Consider the following 21,679-nt stretch of genomic DNA (forward strand, 5'->3'; position numbering starts at 1 on the left):
GATTGTCCAAGAGCTGTGCCATGTTGCTTATGTCTGACTCCTTGCGCTGTATACAGATTCTTGCACCCTCCCCATTATGTGTGATGTTGTGTTCTGTGCTGCAAGAACAGTTCTTTTGTCTCATCACTGACAGGTTCTTCTGTTCCTTTCAGTTGCCTCCTCACTTGCTGGTTGTTGCACCTCATTTGTAACAGGATGAGCTTTATCCCCGGATGGATCTAATCTCAAGCTTACGTTCAGGCTGCTTACACTTGTCTTGCTGCCACAGTGCTTCCTGGAGAGGAGTGGGTAGTGAGAGCAGACAGGAGTGTGCCCTTCCCATTGTTTCCACCCTTTGCCTGCCCCAGCACAGATGCAGTCTGATGAAGTGTGCATTGGGATTTAGGGGAACTTGTGCTCTGGAGTTTTGCCATTACCATGGGCCATGGGGCCGGGATTGGCCTTTCTGGTTATGCTGGGGGCTGATGAGATAGGAGGTACTTGGTTCTACTCAGCTGAATCACCATGTTTGGTTAGGGACACACAGAGATTCTTGCTTGAGGAAGATTCTCACAGTGGAATAGGAATATACTGATGTGGGACACTGCATGAGCTTAGACCAGTTCTTGCTGAAGTTGGCGTGATGATTTTGTGAGGTGTATTTGGCAGGCAGGGATCAGGATGTGGCTGAATCCCCATCATAGTCTGACACCAGCAGATCTCATGGGTGAGATGTGGGTCTCTGAACTGGTGGAAGACGCTGGAGTAAAATCTGTTCTTGCTGTACCGCATACACTCCAGACTCCTGGGATCATTTCCACCCCACACTGGGGTTCAGATGGTTCAGAGGAAGGTTCTTTCACTCAAGTTTGCTTTGGAGCCTTTCTCCTAGTGGATGCTTGCCTTGCTGTATCTGAGGTGATAGAGCTCATCCCTTGCTCCCTAGGGATGAGGCATGTAGTTTCCTTACTGTTTGTGAAGTTCTTCAGAATGAAAAGGAGTTGCTGCTGCTTGTAAGAATGCGTGAAGCCATTCTGAGTCACCTTCATCCAGGACCTGCCATACTTGGGAAATGCCCTCACCCAAAAAGCTTATTTTAGTCAGGGACTCAAAGCTGAGGATGCACTCACCCATTGGCAAAACCTGTAAAGTCTACATAGGCGTTGAGACCACAGGTTTAGTGTATCTATCAGAAAGTTACCTTTGTTACCGGCTAAGCCTTCTGCCTGGAAATCACAGGTTTCCTTTTTGTGGGGCTGGGTTGGATGCCCACTCCATGAAGGCAGATTCATTAGCTTGCCTCCTGAGCTGTCTTCCAGAAGTGGGAATGTGGGGAGTGGTGTCCCTGTGCAGTAGAGTTTCAAGTAAGAGATGTTGCATACATGCATTGAAGAAAGAGGTAGGACAGGGTGTGCAGGAAGCTGAATCCTTAAACCAGAGGGTTTTTTGCAAAGACAGTTGGTTTTCAAGAGAAATTCCAAGGTTTCCTGCATTTGGGAGCAGGTTCCCTAGGCATCTGGCAGGATGCACTGTTCCACTGGAGGCTCTTCCCTTTGCAGGAGGGACCAATGCAGTTTGATTTGGGATCGCTTCATTCCTGTGCAGCAGCTGGGTGGCACCAGAGGTCACTTTGTGCTTTTCTCCTGTGTTTTTTAATCCTTCCTTCTTCACTGAATGACTTGGTACAGAGGGGGTAAAATCAGCTAATAGTGTTCAGCTTGTGAGCTTGGTGATCACAGCCTCAGAGTGCCAACACAGACAAAATACGGCCTTAAAGATGCAGCTTCCAGTTAGCTGGGCCAAAGAGCGCTGACACTCTGCACGTTGTGAGCCCCGGGAGCAGCCCTGTCACTGGTACTCGCTGGTAGGTGGTAATCAGGAGTGGTGTGAGTGGGGTCTGCTCTGGTGCCATGTGGCCAGACCTATCAGAGTGGTGTGCGTTTGTGTGTTGGGTGGTGGTGGTGGTAGTGGTGGCGGGTTTGGTTTATGCTCCACTAATCCGCATGCCTCTTTGCTGGTTCCTGTCCTAACAGGGGGTGTCGTTTGATCAAGCCAATAATCTGCTGATTGAACCTGCTCGCATTGAGGAGGAAGAGGTCTGTACCACTCCTACTGTTCTCTCTCTGCCAAAAATCATTCAGTCTGCTTGATTTGCTTCCCAGGCTCACCCATTGTTGTAGGGGAAACTCTGATCTCTCTGGGTCAAGTGGCTTCTGGACCTGACTTGATCACAAACACACAATGATTGTTTCCTCCCCTGCTTTCACCTCCTTTCCCTACTTTTCCATACCTGAGGTGAGAATGGCTGCTGCAGATCAGGAGTGAGATGGAAGAAAAGTAAAAAAATCCAAAGGGGCTGAGGTGGAAAGTTCAGTTCCAGTTTGCGGTGCACTGAGGAAAGAGAAGGTGGAAGAAAATAAATGCATATTTCTGGGAGTGGTGGGTAACCCTGAAGGAGTAGAGGCCTCAGGAGTCTGCTGAGTGCTGCGTATGACCCTTTGGGGGAGGGAGGAGGATCTAACTCAGGACACTGTGCCATTGCATGAGAAAGGTGGACTGGAGCTAATGATTCGTGCATCTCGTGCAGCCCCCCCTATAGAATTCCCTCAAGTCTTCACACGCAGCACTTTGGGATGTCAGAAAGGGGCAGGTGGCACTAGAGGGTCCATAAAGCCCCTGGCACATCTGTGGTGTGCTGTGCCAAAGTTTGAAGTCCCGTGTCTTGCTGCCTTAGCTCATCCTCTGACTATGATTAACTTCCTGAATTTGTTTCCAAGTTTTCAGTAGGCTTGCGTGATCATTTGGGTCTGTGGGCTTTCTGCAGGCAGTGTTTCCAAGGAGCTGTTGGAAGCAGAGTGCTACTGCCCACTGGCAAGAGGCAGAAACTGTTGTCAGTACTAACGGCTTGCATGAAGGTTTCTTTCCTTAGGAAGTACAATGGTACCAGACCCATGTATTACATGAGAGTTCTGGCCTGGTTGTCTCTGTGAACTTGGCTCTTTGCTACTTCCTCAGGTGTAAAATGGAGGCTTTTCTTTCTTGGTTTTGGAGTAAGACTTTCTGGGAGGGAGATGACAAATCCTTTCCACTTCAGGCAAAACATGAGCTGGCTCAGATGTGGTCCACTGTTAGTGTGTCCTGAAGATTTGTCCATCTTAGCTCTAGATCACTGAGAAACATACTAATATTTCTTGTGTTTCTCTTTTGCATAGCTCTTCTGTCACTCAGAGGCAAAACTTGAGTATAGCCAGGTGCTTCCTGATCCCTCATTTGGGAAATCACTGCTCTTGGTCCTTCTTTCTGGCTGTTAGATGTCATGTTCCATTTGCAGAGTTTTCTTGCTCCTCAAGGTGCAGTGGCCCAGGAAACCTCAGTCTTGTATCAGGAAACAGTCTGCTTGCCTCTTCCTTGGCTCCTGCCTGTGCTCCACCTGCCATCTGATGGAAGTGCCTAGAACTTCTCTGTGGTGGATGGAGAGGGTAGCTGGTTAGAGGTCCCAGGTTTGCTCTGTTGTCCCTGCAGTCCAGTCTCTTTTGTGCAGATCTGCTCCCTCACTGTAAAGAGCAATGTGGTAGAGCAGCTCCCAAGGACAAGCATACTAGAGATCCACCAGATGGGTGGTGGTGGCTGAAGTTGCCCCAGAGCAGACTAGCTTTGGGAAGCAGGTGATTGTCCTGCAGTTCTGGGGGAGCGCTCAGCTCAGCGGATGGTTGCTGACCTCTCCAGTCAGTGATACTCTGTCATTTTAGTGGAATCATGCTGGGCACCTACCAGGGCTGCAGCTCATGTGGAAGACTCAGTCTCCAGAAACATCAGTGAAAGCAAACTGTGGGACTCGGGCTGAGAGTGCTGTGAGAGCTGAACTCAGGCACTGCATGGCTGGGACACCTCACTCATGCTGAGAGGGGTGCCTTTGCCATCTTTCCTAGCACGTCGACTGTGAAAAGCACGTTCCTCTCAGTGAGTAGGCAGAGGACAACAGGAGAAATTTCAGAGCCTTAAAGACTACTTAGCATCTGAGCAGAGAATTAGCCTGGGAAGTGACCGATCCCAGAAATAGCATTTGCCTGCTGTTTCCAGGGATGATTTCATGTTCTTGAGAAGAGCCTGTTATAGCTAAACCAATGGGCTGATGAAACTAAGCAAGACCATTGCGGTGTGGAGAGCCTGGTGCCCCTTGGGCAGCACAGTTTAAGTTCATAATGCTGCTACCACATTCCTTGCATAATTTTATACAGCTTTTAGAGAGAAGGAACTACTGATAGTGTGTTCTTTAAGCCTAAACCATTGTCCTGAGCCAAAAACTAACCTTGCCAGAGTAGAGCTGGAGACACATGCCTAACTTCTGTCGGCACCCCAGCATCAGGGTGTAGGGAGCCTGGTGCTATGTATGCAGCTGGTACTTCCAGAGCTCCTTTAGCTGTTAGTGCCACTGGGACTCTACTACAGTGAAAGAAATAATTTTGTTAAAGCATATGATATCTCAGAGTGGATATTTGGATTCCACTGCTGACTCTGTTCCCAATGTTTTGTCTCAGTCTCCATCTGCATTGCAGAAATGGCTGTATCTGGGTTGTAGGGAGGCTCTTGGAGGAGAAAAGAAGTGTATCGAGCTGCTATTTGAAGGCACGAGGTTGCACCTGAAGTCTGTTTGTATTCAGATAATTTATGAAGAAATAGTCCAGAAAGAGCTGCTGTGCAGATTGAAGATAATAGTGGAAAGAGGGTCCCAAATTCTGTTTACGTGACCAATGTTTCTTTGTCTGCAGTAATGGCTGATGTCATCCTTCTGTGTTTGTCCAGGCTTAACCCGTCTTCTGCAGAGCACCTGAAAATATAGGAGTCATGAAGGGCTCTGCACTGGCAAAAACTTGTGCTGACTGAGGAGCTTTATAGGTTTTTGCTTCTCCCGTGATGCTTTCTCCCAGCTGCGCAAGGCTATCTAGAAAGGCTATGCTGCTAATTTCCCTCCCTAGGAAAAAGCTAGGCTGATTTTAGATGTTCAAAGCACCTTGACTTCCTTGCTGAAGGGTGGAAAAGATCCTGTCAGCTGCTTCTGCTCAGATGTCATATCCTGTTGCTCTGGAGTCAGAAGCGAGTCAAGTCTTCTCCTTAAAGGAGTCTTGTCCCGTGGAAATTGCTCAGAAATACTACCATTTGTGTTTGAATGCAGACCTCGTGCTTGGCACCACGATTACTGTTTGCCAGAGGCAGACTGTGACAGCACAGCTTGGTCCTGAAGCATCCAGTGTTAAGGGGGTTCAACTTTGAAGAGGCTGGCCCACGTAGTGCATCGCATTGGGATGCCCAGCCATCATGAGCAGTCCTGTTCATCTCGGTGATGCTGCTGCAATGCTGCCTTTACACTTGGACCTCTGCGCCTTGGTCTGTTTTTATTGTTTACTGGGTGGGACTGCGTACTCATCAGGACATTGTCAGGCTTAGAATTCTTAAGTAGCAAATTTTATTTTCCCACAATGTGACCTGTAAATTTTAAACCCTGAAAAGATTAATAAACCTCTCTTGTATAATGCAAGAAAGATCATGTCGCCTGTATTTGCTCAGCTGGCTTGACCGGAATACACTTTCTGACAGAGCAGGGTCCTCTCGAAGTTATGAAAAGATGCAACACTCTGCTTTCTCTCATTTAATTATTTAAATGACTAAAGTTCCCATTGAGCAAGGAAAAATATGCCATATTTTCTGTTTTAATTTATCTGGCTTTTAATTTATTGCCATATGCCATATTTTCTGTTTGAATTTGTCTGGCTTTTAATTTATTGCCATAGGAATGTTTTTATGACCTTTTTCTACTGGGTTGAAGGGCTCTTAGTATTCTTTCTTATGGTGTGACCCTCCAATAGTTGGGAGGTAGGGATTGTAATCTCTTCTTGTAGATGTACAACTTCACATTCAGGTCTATTAAGGCACAGTTTGAATGTGATTCACCTACAAAGTGACAGAGATTACTTGTGTGATTGCTGCTTATTCATCATAATATATTGCTCTGTGTCAACTGCAAATTTTATCTGATCTGGAGCTTTCTTAAGGACCAAGCAGCAAACTGGGGAATGGTTTCTCACACAAATGCAGAACTATCTGCAGAGTTTCCTTTTCCTGCTCCAAGAGTGTGGCACAATCATCTGGTTTGCTTTCTCAAATAGAAAGAACAGAAAGCAATAGAGGAGTGTTTTTAACAGAGAGAGAGAAGATACCGTGTTTAAACAAAACACTCCACTGCAAGGCTGATTTTTCGCTTTTAAAATAGGAAAATGCAGAGTATAAAACAGATGTGGGTCTTGTTGCTTAGGACGGGGATTATACAAAACAACGTAGGCATTAAAATAATCCCTGTAGAAATTAATGGGGCTTAATTAAAGGCAGGCTGTGCATGCCTTTAAAAACTGGTCCCTAATTTGCAAGCTCAATAGTATTTTCTGACTGTGCCAATAGAGGAGAAAGGTAACTCCTAGAATAGTTTTGAGACTTTGTGATAGAAGATGATCACCAGCTTGGATCTGGGAACTGAAACGAAGCAAGATTGGGATAGGTTGCCTTTTCTGGAAGATACACTTTAGCCAAAAAAGCACTATGCTCAATTCAGGAGCAACAAGCTAAATTTACGACGAAGATAACCTAGATTAGTTGGAAGAAATCCTGAAGTCAGGTCTCCTACCACCACTAGCAACCAGATGCTATATTTTGTAAGTCAGTCAAACTATTTGTTAAATATAGATTGTTTCCTCCTGTTACTCGACGTGTGTGAACACACTCAGGTTCCTCCTGCTGGGAGAAACAAAAACCTTCTCCAGATTTCTACTTCTTGAATGATTAGAAAACTTACTTTCAAGCTGAACTCCCATTTGTTAGTTCATTGTTTTCATTATATTTTATCTTGAAAAATCTCTTTCCGGCTGTCTGACCCTTTGTCTGCTTGTCCTTGGTATGTTTTTATGGACATCAGTCGCAACTCCTTCTAGCCTTCGTTTTGCTAGACTAAAGAAACCAAGTTCTTCTAGTGTTCTCTTGTAAGATAGATTTCCGTTCCGTCTTTCTCACTGCCTTTTCATTCACCTGTTCTACTTGAATTCAGGTTTATTGACTGTGGAGAACATGACAGAGTTTATTCAGACTTCAGTTCACTGAATTCCGTAGTTTTTCTTCCACTTCAAATGTGGTAGTTTCTGTTCATGGATGGGAATTTTCTTTGGCTCTACCTAGCTTTTGTTCCTGCATTCAACATCGAGATCCTCAGTGAGTTTTGTCCTCCAGACTGTTGGTGTACTTAAAGATGTCTCTGCTTGTGTGTTTTAAAATGACTGATGCCAAGTTTAGTGCAAGAATTTTCTATTTATCTCGCTGTCACCTTGGACAAACGCTCTCTCCTACTGTGCTGTTTGCCCTTAGCAGCACGAAGTTGAAACAGATTTTAGAAGAGAGTTGTAAATTCTCCAGTCCTTTCAGTCTTTTAATTGTATATTAAATGATGGGCTAAAATGGACCTTTAGAACAGTAAGAAATTATTGGGCTAAGAGGAGTTTCTAAGTGAATTTTTTGTAGTCAGAATGATGCAAAATGAATGGGTATACCAATGATTTTACCACACAAAAAGAATCAATGAGAACAGGAATAAAAATTCTTTACTGCTGAAGAGAGGAAGAAATATGTGTTTCAGTGTCACTCATTCCCTCTGAATCCACAGGACTCCATGTCTAGTTTTTTTGTCCAATTTCCAGTTCTGGGAATGGTTCAAGGCTCGATAGTTTTGTCCAATACTCTTTTTGTTTGTCTAAGAAGTTGAATGTTTTCATTTCCAGAGGGACTCTGTCCTGATGCATTCCCCAGTTTAACCAGCCCAGTTCCTTTCGGGGTCCCCTCTTTTGCTGTTGATGTTTCCATGTCTGTGGCAAACCTGGGTGCCCATCGTGATGAGGAGGAAGTACTAGATTCTTAAATCCATGTTTCTGGAATTCATTAATGGAAGAACTAATCACAGAATCATAAAACAGCCTGTGTTGGAAGGGACCTCGAAAGGTCCAACCTTTTGTGGGAAAAGGAGCCTAGATGAGATTATCTAGCACCCCGACCAATTGCATCTTGAAAACCTCCACTGATGGGGACTCTTCAGCATCCTTGGGGAGTTTGTTCCGGTGAATGATTGTTCTCACTGTAAACATTTTTTCTTATATCAAGATGAAATCATATTTCTATAGAGACACACATACATAGATACAAATATTCATATATATCATGATATATGATTCATATCTATATGATAGCTTTGTATTCATATCTATATATAATACCAAGATTAATCATATCTGTATGAACAGAGTTTTTTATTTAGGGTTCAAAAGTCATAATATTTAATATTTTAAAAAATGCATCTTTTCTTCATCCTCATTTAATGAAATGTTGTTCACTGTCTTGGAATCTCTTTGGGGAAGGGGATCTGCAGGAGTACACCAGAGCATTTAGCATTACAGGTCGCCTGTCCCATCTGCTCTTAATGCTGCTGTCAGTCACTGGGGCTTGCAAACTTCTCTTATTTGGCGCTCTCTTTGCTTAGTACTAAACTGGCTGGAGAGGTGTCTAGTTAAGAAGGCAGTAAAGTGCTTAACTCCTCTGATCTGTATCCTACCATCTCTGCCTTGCAAGTATCCATTCCCTCGGTAACTAAAAAAACCATCTGAATGGATGAAGAAATGACATCAGAGCCATAAAATCTTGAGCTCATACCCAGCAGGCTGCTCCTCTGCCAGGGCAGGATCTTTCCTTCGTGTTCCTTTTTCCGTTGTTCAGTTTTAATTTAGTTCTCAACAGCTCATGCAGTAATCTCCCACCTTCCATTTGGTCACTGATATTTTCAGCCTATCCCCTTGTCCTTATGAGTTATTGCTTACTGAAGCAACCCAGATTTAGCTCTTCTAATCTTTCCTGGTGAGTCAGTGCCTCTGGCTCCTGAACTCCTGCGTGTCTCTTATGCTTATGTGCTGTGTAAGTATACCCTCTCTTTTGTTGAGGTGTTCCTGGAAAAAGGACACACTGAGTTGGATGTGACATCTGTGTAAAAACGTCTCTAATTGTGGGTGTGAGGGGCTTTCTTTGTGGATTAGGAAGCACAGACCTTAGCAAGACACGGTGATCCTTTCACTGGTATTTTCCCAGGTCCTAATAATCTGTAGTTTAGGTTTTCTGGACTGTTCACACCGTTGTACTAGATGCAGTGGAGCTGCTGTCTATGAAGTTGTCTAATGTCTCCAATCCCTTTTATACATTTCAGTTCTACAGTATTTAGTGGTAATAAATTATGTAATTTACTTGTGCTTTATATGAAAAAGCATATTTTTTTTAAGCCTGCTGCTGAAATTTCATTGGGTATCCCTAATTCCTTTGTCATTACAACCATGGAATAATAATTTCCTATAAAGTTAATGGCATGAAAAGATAAAAAGGTGTCTGTATCTCCCCCTCCTGTATTTGAAGCCTCCTAGCCTCCCCCCATATGGAACTATTAACATTTTTACTGTCAGTGATTTGGAATAAGATCAGGCCTGATGCAGTTCTCAGTAGAACACTGCTTCTTGATTCTTCAGTGAGGACTAGTACTTGACCTCTTCTAGTTCTTAGCTTGTATGATATACACCTAAAACCAGCATCATATGATCTCAGTAAGAATGTCTTCTGATAACAAGTTTCATGTTTTACAAAAGTCTTCTTATTAAATCTTTGCTATTACTTTATCAGCCAAGTTTGGAGTCTTGTCAAAGAATGAAATAGAGGTGTCCTTGGTTTTTGAGAGACCTAATTTTCATCAAATTCAGCTGTTTAGCATGAGTGCTATTTCTGTGTGCCTGGTAAGAGGCATGCACGTTCTTCAGTTAGTTTTCTGGAATTGGTGCTAGGGTGACAAGCTGATAGTTACAGGCATCATCCTGTGTAATCTCTTAGTCCAACAGCAGAATGTAAATGCTATTTCAGAGCATCAAGATTCCAGAATTTTATAAATGCTGTATAAGCATATCAGAGGTCTCAGTCAGTTGTTAGGACTCTTGGGTACAAGTTATCCAGTCCTTCTGACTTTTAAAATGGTTATTCCTTATTGATGATGTTAGATGGATTCTTCAGCTGCTGTTGGAGTGAAGTGTGATTCATCACCTTCATGTGATGCATGTACATCATCATGCTTCTGTCCAAATATAAATCAGCATTATTTATCGCATGTTTGTGTTTTCTGTGTCATTGTTGACAATCTAGTCTCATTTAAAGTTTCAAGTGATGTAAATGCAAGGATTAGACACGTAGATGCCTCCAGAGGTATAGCAAGTTATAAAAGATGCCTGTGCATGCAGAAACTTGCTGCCTTTGGGAAATAAAGGCCTTAAACCCCAAATCCCTTGGGTATGTCTGGAGGAACAACTTGGTCTTTCAGGAGGTTCTGAAGTAAACAGCTCCATGCTTTGGCAGTTGGATCCTGTGAATGTCTATTTTGCTGCCTCTGTGTCTGCTGTGCCCCTGCCAAGAGCAAGCTGCAAAAATCCTTAGCTGGCAGTTGCAAGGCACAGCATTGAATACTGTTTCAGGGCCGTTGGGCAATGCTCAGGTACCCCTGGCTGCCGCTGAAAAGTGAGCCCATGCGTGTGTGCAACATTTCTAGTTTCTCCAGAATGGTATACATTTACTCACTGCAAGTCGGAAAATCTTGCAGGATCGAGTGAATCTGTTAAAAGATAGCTATACTAAAAATGTATCAAAAATAGGTTGAGGTAGAATCAGTCCTTGTTTGAGTGTGTTCCCCGAAGACGTACCGGCAGAAACACAGGTGGGACTGAGGGAGAGAGGGGAGGGGGACATAACTGCTTTCTTGGCTTGTGCTTTGGTGCCATTGATGATAAATGGGTTTCCCCCTAGTCGTCGGTGGGAGTTCAGGGAGATGACAACTCTGGGCTGAAGTGGCAGCTTTTTCAATTTTTCCACTTTTCTCCTTCCCCAGTAGCGCTTTTTTATGGAGGGCATGGATGCTTGTCTGGGAGGAACTAGGCAGAAACTCTGGATATGTTGCCCACTTAATGAGGGTATGCCCTTTCTGCAAAGGAAGGAGCCAGAGTCAGTTGAGCAGCATGTTTCTAGGTGGGGAGCATCACAGATCAGTTGTTACCTCTGAGATGAGCTATTGCTGGGCGGCAGGTGGTTCCCTGGTTCTAGGGGAAGAAATGCAAGAGAAAAATACCCAGGAAAGTCACTGGCAAGAGTGATGGCAGGGGTGGAAGCTGTGCTGTCCCTGCTGTTAGGGCAGCTGTTTGCTGTGTTTCCAGAGTATCAGTCTAGACATCATGGAAGTCAAGGCAGCTCTGAAGCAGCCTTAGGACAGATGTGCTTTTGGGAAGAAATAACTTACTGATTTAGTGCAAAAAGCAGTGTCTGGGCTGTAATGTGAAATATTGAATATAAAAGCCATTGTAGGCTACTAGATCCAGGTCCTTCTTCCTCAGGTTCATACTCATGTCAATTATTCTTTTCATAGGCTTCAAAGCAACATTCACCAGTTCAGTTTCTTACCACGCTGTTTTTATGGGAGAACTAATTTGCTTTGGGAGTTTGAAATCTTCTTTCCAGCCTAAATATATTTTTGGCCAATTCAAGCCCATTTGCTGCTGTTCTAGCAGTGTCTTTAGGTTTAATTAGGTCTGGTTCCTCCTTGTTGTTTTGCTTTTTCAATGTATGCTGATAGATGGAAGGTTCTTAACCCTCGGTCCAATTGACTTTTCTGGCAAACTTCCCTATATTTTCAGTCTTGTTTCTACGAATTTGTGCAATCCATGGGTTTTGTTGTTTATCTTTCAGTTAGTTTACACAATCAACTTACTGTGCAACTGAAAGTGACTTTCTGTAACCAAGTGACATTGTATATCCCTCATTCGTTGTCAGAAATAGCAATCCTGTCCTATTGATTCAGGCACTGAGCAAAACCATTAGCTATCTTACTTGGAAATACCTGGATCCTGTTATTAGAATACTTTCTAGTCCTTGTCTGGAGACCTAGTTTTCCATCATCCTTAGAAGTTTTTGTGTAGAATATAGATCTTTAGGACATTACTAAAATCCAGTCAGACTGGAAGAGAAAAAGTGGTATTTGTAGTTAGATCCTAATAGACTTCTTCACGCAAGAAGTGTCAGTCTAATCTATAGCTGGTTTTAAAGTGTGCTATCAATGCAATGCTATCTCATGTCTACCACACTTCTCTGGCTCACCTGAGCAATCCTTGTCTTCCAATACCTGGATTTTACTCAGTCTCTAGGTCTTGCACCAGAGAAAATGTACTTATGGTCTGTCTAGAATCAGGGATTTCCTTACGAAGATCCCAGCGGCTTTCTGCTACGCTGTTGACTGGGCACCAAAGGAAATGGTTTTAGTTTTAGTTTCATTTTAGTTTTGCATTTCCTGTGGTGTTTTTTTTGTTTTGGTTTTGTTTTAAATTTAGCAGAATGTGAAGCCCCACAGGCTGTTGCTTCTGTCATTGTAGAAAGTGAAGAAGGATTTGAAGGGAGGGGTTAGGGAGAGCAAGTCTCCCGCTTCCTTTGCTGCCCATGCTGTGGCCCAACCTAGGCCAAGAAGACCTGATGTGGAAGCTAGACACCTCTGCAGCAGCCGCTCTCTGTTCTGGACTTTGTTTCCAGAGAAGTGACATCTGGAAGACAGCAAATTTGGCTCTCTCCAGGAGTCTGTGTACATCTCTGTCACTTACCTCACCAGCTCCTTGGTCCTTGGCCCTGACAGATCCCTGAGAGAGTCCTATCTATCCCATTCCTTTCCCTGTATCCTGCTACATGCTCCCTGTCTTCTTTCTCATGACTGGGGCAACGTGAACAGTTTAGGCTGGTGTCCTGAATATAAGCAATTTCAGTTCAAGTTTGTCCAAAAGTTTTGCTATTGGAAGTGGGCATAATTTGGTATGTAGAGGTGGGAGATAGGAAGGAGAAGAGACTTCTGGATTGCACAGCTATAGTCCTGAGCCTGCCTGTGCAGAGGGGAGAGGAAGGAGCCAGCTGGACAAAGCAGATGGCTTTTCTGGAGTCATGCATGGATTTCCATCAATAGAGCAAAGCCAAGTATCTGTCCAGGGTATTCTGGAAGAGGTGCCATTCTTGCTACTGCATGCTACGTTGGGGTGCCCCTTAATCTCCCAGTAGTTGTTTGGAATTACACCCCGAAGGGAGCCATGTGGTAGAGCTGGGCTGTGATGTGAACACTATCCCTGTTTCTTTATCCAGTCCCATCCCACTGCTGCTCAGTTTACTTTGTGGTGGGCATCTCATTCTGATGTGTTCATTACAGGCAAACTGACACTTGGTCTTGAGATACGGTTCAGGACTCAACTGCAAAAGGATTTGTTTGTTTAAATGTATTGTGAATTTGGTGCCTTTGAGGCGTGGATGCCACAGCTTACACAAATATCTGAGCAGATGCATGCAGATGAAGTTTATACTCTTGTGCTTATTCTTTAAGTAGTCATCCCTTGCTCTTTAAGATGTTTTGGGCATTCTCCCGGTCTGCACTGACCTGTAACCTGTGTCCATTCTGCTTCCAGTTGACACTGACTATCGTGCGGCAGACGGGGGGGCTGGGCATCAGCATCGCAGGGGGCAAGGGCTCCACCCCCTATAAGGGTGATGATGAGGTAAGACCCTGGACTGTGTAATTATTGAAGCACCCACTTTCAGGGACTAGTTCTTTGTAGCTGTTGGATGTCCCTATGTATCAGCTTTGTGGCTGGGCTGGGCTTTCAGAGCAAGGTGGGAGCAGCTCTCGACCCACCCCGAAGCAGGAGGCTGGCAGGGCTGACCAGGCTCTCGCTTCTGGAGCACGACGTGTTGCACCTTCCTGCTGCTGACCGCAGAGAGCAGCAATGACAACAGCTGTTTCTTTCCCGTCTGCGTCCTGATGTCCTGCCTCACAAGGCAAAGAGTATGGGGTTGTCTTCCACACGTGTGGTGGCATCAGCTGCGTCAGGTTCTCATCCCACTGGAAAGGGATTAAAGTGTCATTCCCTTTTCGCCTTTGTCACCTGTGGGGTAGCCCTGCAATGGGATTTCTTTCCCCTTTCTACCAACCCCTGAATGGGGTTATGTGGCTGTACTGTCCCCACATCCAGGGTATGGGATTGGCAAGGGATTTCCCCTTTCCCTTAAGTTGAATGGGATGGAGTGGTCTCTCTACACTTTAGAGAGTTGAGGAATGGGCTCCACCTCTTCTAACAAGTAGTTTTTGTTTCCAGGGCATCTTTATTTCCCGTGTGTCAGAAGAGGGTCCTGCAGCTCGTGCAGGAGTTCGTGTTGGGGACAAACTTCTGGAGGTAAGAACCTAGCTACTGTGAAGAAGTAAATGCTTCTAATGCCTTGAGAGTGGAGGGAAAAGTCCGGTTTGGTATTTATTTGCATTGTGCTAGTTTGTAGGCCAAATAAAGCATCAGGAGCTGTGCAAGAGCAAAACAAAAATTGCCCTGGCTCAAAGAGTTAGTTGTTTAATTAACGTTGCCGTTAATATTTTGCTGCTTTATAAGGACAAAAATTGCTCCTGCATTCACTCTCCCCCAACTCTGAAGTGTTGTGTAACCCAGGTGGGAAGAAATACTCAGCAGTCTGTGCCCCTGTCCCCACCGCCCCGGCCAGCCAGCCTCTACACATCTGCTTTCCTGTGTGGGGCAAAAGGGGACCTTGTAAGATAACTTCTTAACCAGGGAGCCAGCCATATGCCATGCTTGCCTGTCTTCAAATTATTTAAAAACATGATTAATCATACAGGATTGGGATGCACTTGAGGAAGAATTGATTGCATTATGGAGGGAGTAGGTGTCACTACAGCGCTGGACAGAGATCAGAGGAATAAGTGGTCTGTGTTGGGGGCACTGGCCTGTGTGCGATCTGGTGTGGTGTCTGTAGGTATCTCATGTACTTCTACTCACTGCAGCCTACATATTAGCAGTGGAGGCCTGGGCATTTGCCTGAGTAGATGTGCCAGTCTTTCTCACCACTTAACCTGGCATTGACCATGGTAGAAGTCAAATAAAGTGCAGTATGGTTCTGTAATGAGAAGTTTTTATATTGTTTCATGAGGAAAAACTTGATTCTGGAGTTTCAGAAGTTACCTGTTCACTTCTGCAGTTATCGTAGGATTGTCTTCATAATTCCATGGAGTTTAAGTCCAAAAAGGAATATGCACTTGACCTAGCCTGGTCTCTTGTGTACTTTAGGGCCTTAAGTGTCACCAAGCATCCTTGTGCTGCATGCATCACACTGCATTTTGCTGCAGAATGACTTCCAAAAGGGAGTCAGATCTTGAAGATTGAGAGATGATTGATTATTCCCTTTCCCAACAGTTAAGTTCATGGCACCCTACTATTTCATTTAAAGTAGATCCCTCTTCAGTTACAGGTTTGGGAAAAGACTATTGTTTTTCTACTTCTGATTCACTTCCCATGATGCCCATTCATCTATGCCTCCTGCAAAAGTGGATGTACCCACACAACATAACTCAGAGATTTGTTGTATTCCTTCTAAAAGACTGTGTTATGTCCACAAGTAAGACATGGCTGAGGCACATCAGACTTGGGTTCCATTCTCATTGGCTATGAATTGTAAGGAATACCTCTTTACCCCTGGAGTAGGGATACAGAGCATTGCTCAGTAATGAAGGCCATGATGGGAAGAAACCCTAAATGCCATGAAGTGGAGGAAATAGATTTGAACATCTAGTTTTCAGGCTGAGAGTCAAACAATCTTTCCTATAAGTGTGTGTTAATATGAAATGAGGTAGCTGCTATGGAAAGATTCTTCAGCTTCACGGGCCCCCACTTTGCATTTCCTCAGTCTTCTGATGTGGGTAGGACTTTTTTTCTAAAATCAGGGAAGCAAGAGTTGAGGGAATCAGGTTGCTTCCCTGAGAGCTGCAGAACCGGTGTCCTCCCTGCAAGTACTTTACTAGTTTTGTGTGGAGGGGAAGGAAATGGGTGTTTCAGGAGATGAGGAGGCAGATGTCCTTCTTCAAGGTGAACAAGAAGTTGTGTTGACCTGAGATGTACTGAGATTTGTTAGGGGAGCTAGTTCTGGGTGAGTGGTTATCTGTCTGGGAGTTTGTTGCCTGCTGGCATGATACAGGTGATAGGGAAGTTGGAGCTCCCTGTCGGGGGAGAATTCCTCTGAAAGGACCTTTACCATGCTTGGCAGGGGTTGCCCTGGCCTGGGGCAGGCAGTATGTGTTGCGGGAGCCTCCTGTGCTGTGTGAGCGCAGGGGAGCTCCTTTACGGGCAGCAGGTGAGGTCTGGGTACCCCTGTGGGAACAAGTTGTCGACCCAGCTCTGCAGGGGATGAGCTGTTCTTCTGTTGGGCAGCAGTTGCTAAGGCTGGAGCTGTCTGTGCAGCTGTTGGAGGAACTCCCCACGGAGGTAAGGGTTCTGCCTGGCTCTGTCTGTCCCCAGGTGAATGGTGTGTCCCTGCACTGTGCTGAGCATCACGTGGCAGTGGAAGCTCTGCGTGGATCGGGAAGCTCTGTCTCCATGACGGTTCTGCGGGAGCGGATGGTGGAGCCAGAGAACGCCATCACTGTCACACCGTTGCGCCCTGAGGATGACTACAGCCCTCGTGAAAGGCGAGGTGGTCTGCGCTTCCCAGAGCGACCTGAGGGGGCACCTCCCACAGAGAGATATTCTACCTGCCTCATGCGCAATGAGAAGGGCCTGGGCTTCAGCATTGCTGGTGGCAAAGGCTCCACACCCTACCGGGCTGGTGACACGGTCAGTAATGATTCCCTGGGAATGAAGGTGCTTGATTCCCGAGTCTCAGCACAACTTGTGGGAGCAGCACGGGGTCTTCCTCACTCATGGGCAAGCAGCAGTGCAGTATGGCCCTGGGCTGGTGGGCCAGGCGGGCTCTGAGAGCCAGAATCTGCTCTTAAGTTGGGGAAGGAGAGAAGTTCAGAAGGAGGTGGGGCTGTGGCTCACAGTCCCTGCCAGTGACATTTAATCTTGTTGCTGTCCTCTTGACATATATTCTGGGCTCTCGGCCACATGAAGGCTTTGCTGCAGCTGGAGGTTTTGCAGGTGGCTCTAGAAGCAGAAGAGGGTTTGTGTGGAGTGAAGAACAAATGGGAAGTGCCGGGGCAGGGGAGGGGTCTGCAAAGGGGAAAGGGCTGAGACCTGTCTGGTGTCCAGGAGCGATTCTGGAAAGCCAAGCCCTGGTGAGGGGAAGCACAGGCTGCTCTGACCCTTCTGACTGTGTTTCAGGGGATCTTTATCTCACGGATTGCAGAGGGTGGTGCAGCCCATCGGGACGGGATCCTGCACATAGGAGATCGCGTCATCTCGGTGAGTGCGGGTGTGCAGGGAAGGGGTCTGACTCAGCTCCCTGCTTTTCCTCATACAGGGACTGGTTTTCTGTCATTGATGCTGGATTTTGGGGGTCCTTTTTTCAGCTCCTGAGCCTTCTGGGAGAGCATTTAATCTTGGTGGTTCTACCCCTGCCTGTGACTGGTGGTGGGTGCAGTTAATGCCTCCCCTTTCCCCAAGAGCTGCGTGTGAGCGCTTCCCCACAGGAACGGCATGTGGCAGTCCGGGCTGTACTGGAGAGAGATGATATGACAGCATTGCCCTAGCCTGGTGTCCCTCCAGAGCCTTGTAGGACAGCCTTGGAGGGCTCTGCCGCAGCGTGGCGTGTGGGGAGGGAGGGAAGCCCTTTGGGGCACAGCTGACCAGCTCCCTGTGGAGAGCAGGGTGGCAGGGGTCAGCGTAGGCTGAAGTGGAGGGGTCTGCCTGAGGGTGGTGTGGAGCTGGGCAGGGCTTACTGCAGTGCTTCCTCCTGCTTTCGTTTGAAACTCCAGCCCCAGTGTCCCTTCCTGTTTGCGCCAGTGGTATGGATCTCACTGCTGCCTCTAACCTCAAGTCTCTCTGCCTAATGTGTCATTTGCTCCCCCTCCTGCGGGGAGAGTCTGCTGAGTCTCCTGACCCTCTTCCCAAGCTCGCATGCTGCCTCCGAGTGAAAGCTCCTGCATCCTGGTGCTGGTGGTGGGTTTCTGATCCAGCTGTTGTGGTAAGAGCACGTGTTACCACAGAGCTGGCGTGAGTAAACACTGATACAGCCTTGTCAGTGCTGGCTTCTGTCTGCTCTATTCCTAGGCTGGGGGCTGTGTTGTATTTGCTCTGGCACAAAATTTTAGCAGAGCTCTGGCCCAGGTCTGACATTCGTATCTTGGCAGGAGGCTTGAACTGGTACAGCATCTCTCACTCCTTGCTAGTGCTCCTCCCTCCTCCCAAAATCAAGCGCTGACCCCAGTTGTTGCCAGGTAGCCTAAATTATTTTGGTTTTGCTCATCTTTTGATGCTCCACTGGTACGGAGGCATGACTGAGAGGCGTAATTGCAGGCACAGAGTTTATCATGTGGTGTTGATTTGCTCTACCTGTGGCAAGGAGGAAACACAAGATCTCAGAGCCATAAGTCAAACCTGTCTCCACCCCCCATTAGCAGCTCTATTTATATCTGTGGGCAGCTTCATAGGAAAAGCAGGTCTAATTCCCTAGTAATAGCTTGCACTGTCTTCAGATTGCAATGTATGGGCTCAGAGCTTACAGAACCCAAGGCCCTTGTTAGATTTTAACGTGGCTGAAGGCCTTGCTGTCATTAGTCCTCTGACGTACCCTGCTGCAATGATGAGTGCAGTGTTGTTGCATAGGTAGGAAATATGTCCATGCTTGAGAGCATGGTCCTCTGCTCTCAAAGATGTTACCTGTGCTGAAGGGTGTGTAGTCATAAAAGGTTTGGTGCTGAGCATCAGCTGCAGTTCAGATCTTGTGCTCAGTTATAATGAAAGCAGGAACAAATGACTATCTTCCAGGAGAACACTTACCTAATCTGGACTGTTCACTTAACTTCTGTGACTTCCAGCAAGTGTCTGAGTGTTGTTTTTCCAGCAGCCATGCCTCCTGGCAGGAGCTGCCATTCTGCCTTTCCTGCTTGTGGGGATCACTGCTAAGTATGATATCCATGTAGTGGTAGTGTTACATCCTGAGGCCTCTCATATCTTCTTGGTGATACTTGTCCTCGAGAATATCTGCTTGCTGTAAGAGATGCATGAGCAGCTGTGTGAGTTTCACTCAGTCTCTGGCGAAATCTGGTGCTAGGTTAGAGCTGTGGGGCTGCCCTTGCCCAGTGATACTGGATGTTGAGAGAGTGTCCACTTCAAAGCAGTGCCCGCATAGCATCACGTAAATTCCCTGTTTACCAAGACTCTTTTGAAGCAATGGTTGCACGTTTTTATTGGAAGGCTTTTCAGGATGTGATGATGCCTGGGATGTGCAGTGCAGGTTGCATGTGTTCCCCTGTACCTGCATGGGGAAAGCAGGAGGACACTCGTTAGGATACGGGTGGTTTCATAGGTCCAGCAGGCAGAGGCCCATTTCCAAAGCCATAGTCTCCTAGTCATGCCTCAGTTCTCACTTCGCCAAAGAATTTTTGTTTTCTTAGGAAAAGAAATACAGCACAGCTTCATACTCTTCCCCTGTGCTCTAAATCGTCCTGGACTTCTCTGCAGGGGAAGGACTGGAATAGCTCTTTTTACTTAAGGGAGCTTTGAGTACATGGATTGAAGAGCCCAGCCTAGATCTGTCTTCAAAGTTAACACCCCACAAAACTCACCAGTGATTGACTGCTAACTCTCCGGCTTTCCCCATATTCTAGTGTGCCTTGAGAGTCATCACAGGCATCTTGAGGGCCATTTTGGTAGTGGAAGACATGGGGCAGGGAGCTGCAAGGGGGGGGGATGTTGGAGAGTTTGAATCATGGGATGGGAATCTAGCAGGGAGGATGCAGGATTGGGAGCAGTGGCTAAGGGCTGTTAGTTTTTTGGGATAGGACTGGGAGTAGACTGAAGAAAACTGATTCTAGGGGAGATTTAGGACAGTAGTAGCACTAGCCAACATGTGGGTGTCCTAATGAGAGCAGTCTGATCACTAAGAAATGTGCCAGAATAATATAAGTCCCTGGCACACAGAAGAATGTGTGGAGCTGGGAAAGGACAGATGACACTCATTCCCTTCCTCTGGGCACTTAGATAGCCGAACTGCACTGGTTGACCTTGTTCTCTTGCTAAACAGAGACATAGCAATAAAGGCCACTGAAAACTAGCTGTCCAAAAGCTGGGAAGGCATCATGATGGTCAGGTAATGGAGAAGTTAATGAGTAAAAAGCCATCAGGGGCTGTTATATGTGATATACCTCTGACTCAGGGAGTTCCTGTGTCCCTGTTCCCTAGTCTGGGGAAGTACCACTGTATACTTTTGTTCTGACCATTCTCATCTTCTTGTCAGTGGCGGAAAAATAACAGAGGGGAATGCGTGAAGTCAAGAGTGCGTGCTGCTACAGCAGGTCTGTCTGTGGAGTATGTTGGGCCTTGATCTGGTGATAGGAACCTAAGGGCCAAGTCTCTTCTGCATGTCATCTTTGTTAAAAATTGGTGTATCTGGCAGACAGGAGGACCCAAGGGGTTCCTCCCTTCCGAGTCCACTGGACACAAGGCTGCTGCTTTTCCCCATTCCCAGGTCCAGCTATCAGGAAGGCTAAGTGCAGGTTCCAAAGATGAAACACCCTGCAGACATGACTGGCCACAGATTTACACAGACAAGAAGGGAGGCAGTACTTTTACAGGCACACACATAAACACTAACAGTCCTCACAGGGCATGAACAACACAGACAACGTAACCCTGTTCCTACCCTCTGGCTAGTCAGGTTTAAGGTCTGCTACTGGAACATGCACATATACTCCCTCACTCAACACACATAAATATTCATGTTTGCAGGTCTCTTCAGTCTCTGGCCCAAGCATCACATTCTTCAAGGCTCTTTGGTCAGACCCTGAGCCTTTTATCCAGTTTCTGGGCCAGCTGTTGGGTCTTTCCACATTTTGGATTCCTACGTGCTGACTAGTCCGATTTGAATTTTACTAGTAGATCTTGCACACATACCCGGAATAGAGAGCAAACTCGCACAGTAAATACAAGCGCAGTTTGATAAAGAGATAGAGCAGACTGCGGTGATCAGGCACAGGGCTTGGCCAGGCAAGCATACTGACCAGCAGCCTGCTTGCGTGTGATCAGTCTCTTTTATTCTCCATCCTCTCCATTTTCCCATGCTTGTTCCTCCCCTCTCCTCCTTGCCCACTCCCCTTTCCCACCTGTGGTCCTTCTGCTAAACATCCCATAGTAAGTTTTGCACATTCCCACAATTCCCCTTAAAACTTCCTGTAGCAAGTTTGCTCTTCCCTGTGAGAGCTGTTCTGATAACCCATGATAATCTTGATTTCCTCTGCATATTGATTCCCAAGTTTTTGGTCGCACTTCTTTAATGTTACCATTTGAGTGAGTCCTTTAATGATCCATCCATGAGTGTCTTGAGTCTTGTTGCTGTTATCTGCATTTCATTAAGGTTTGTGCAGCTGCGTGTTTAATTTATTATCTTTTCTGCTTGTCGCCTTGTCTCTTACGTTCAGCAGCCATTACCCAGGTAGCTTTACATCCTTCCTCTTCCTGCATGCATGTGCAGACTGGCATGCCTTCACATCCTTCTGTTCGTGCTCTGTGGTTGGTGCCAAAGGTGTCCCTGTGGGGACAGTCCTGAGTAGAGGAGATGCTGTGGGGCCGAGAGTTTCCTGTTT

At 46.1% G+C, this 21,679-nt stretch overlaps 1 protein-coding gene across 2 annotated transcripts in view; it reads left to right on the forward strand.

Moving 5' to 3' along the window:
- The window catches only part of SCRIB (scribble planar cell polarity protein), a 113,147-nt gene that overhangs the window by 34,619 nt on the left and 56,849 nt on the right, over positions 1-21,679 (forward strand). For both annotated transcript variants that reach the window (XM_059815399.1, XM_059815398.1), the window contains exons 16-20: positions 2,013-2,075; positions 13,569-13,658; positions 14,256-14,333; positions 16,455-16,769; positions 17,259-17,339. In XM_059815399.1, the coding sequence (XP_059671382.1) occupies positions 2,013-2,075; positions 13,569-13,658; positions 14,256-14,333; positions 16,455-16,769; positions 17,259-17,339 (627 nt within the window). The remainder of the gene's footprint in view (positions 1-2,012; positions 2,076-13,568; positions 13,659-14,255; positions 14,334-16,454; positions 16,770-17,258; positions 17,340-21,679) is intronic.

Source organism: Gavia stellata, chromosome 3 (assembly GCF_030936135.1).
Source record: "Gavia stellata isolate bGavSte3 chromosome 3, bGavSte3.hap2, whole genome shotgun sequence".
NCBI classification, from domain to species: domain Eukaryota; kingdom Metazoa; phylum Chordata; class Aves; order Gaviiformes; family Gaviidae; genus Gavia; species Gavia stellata.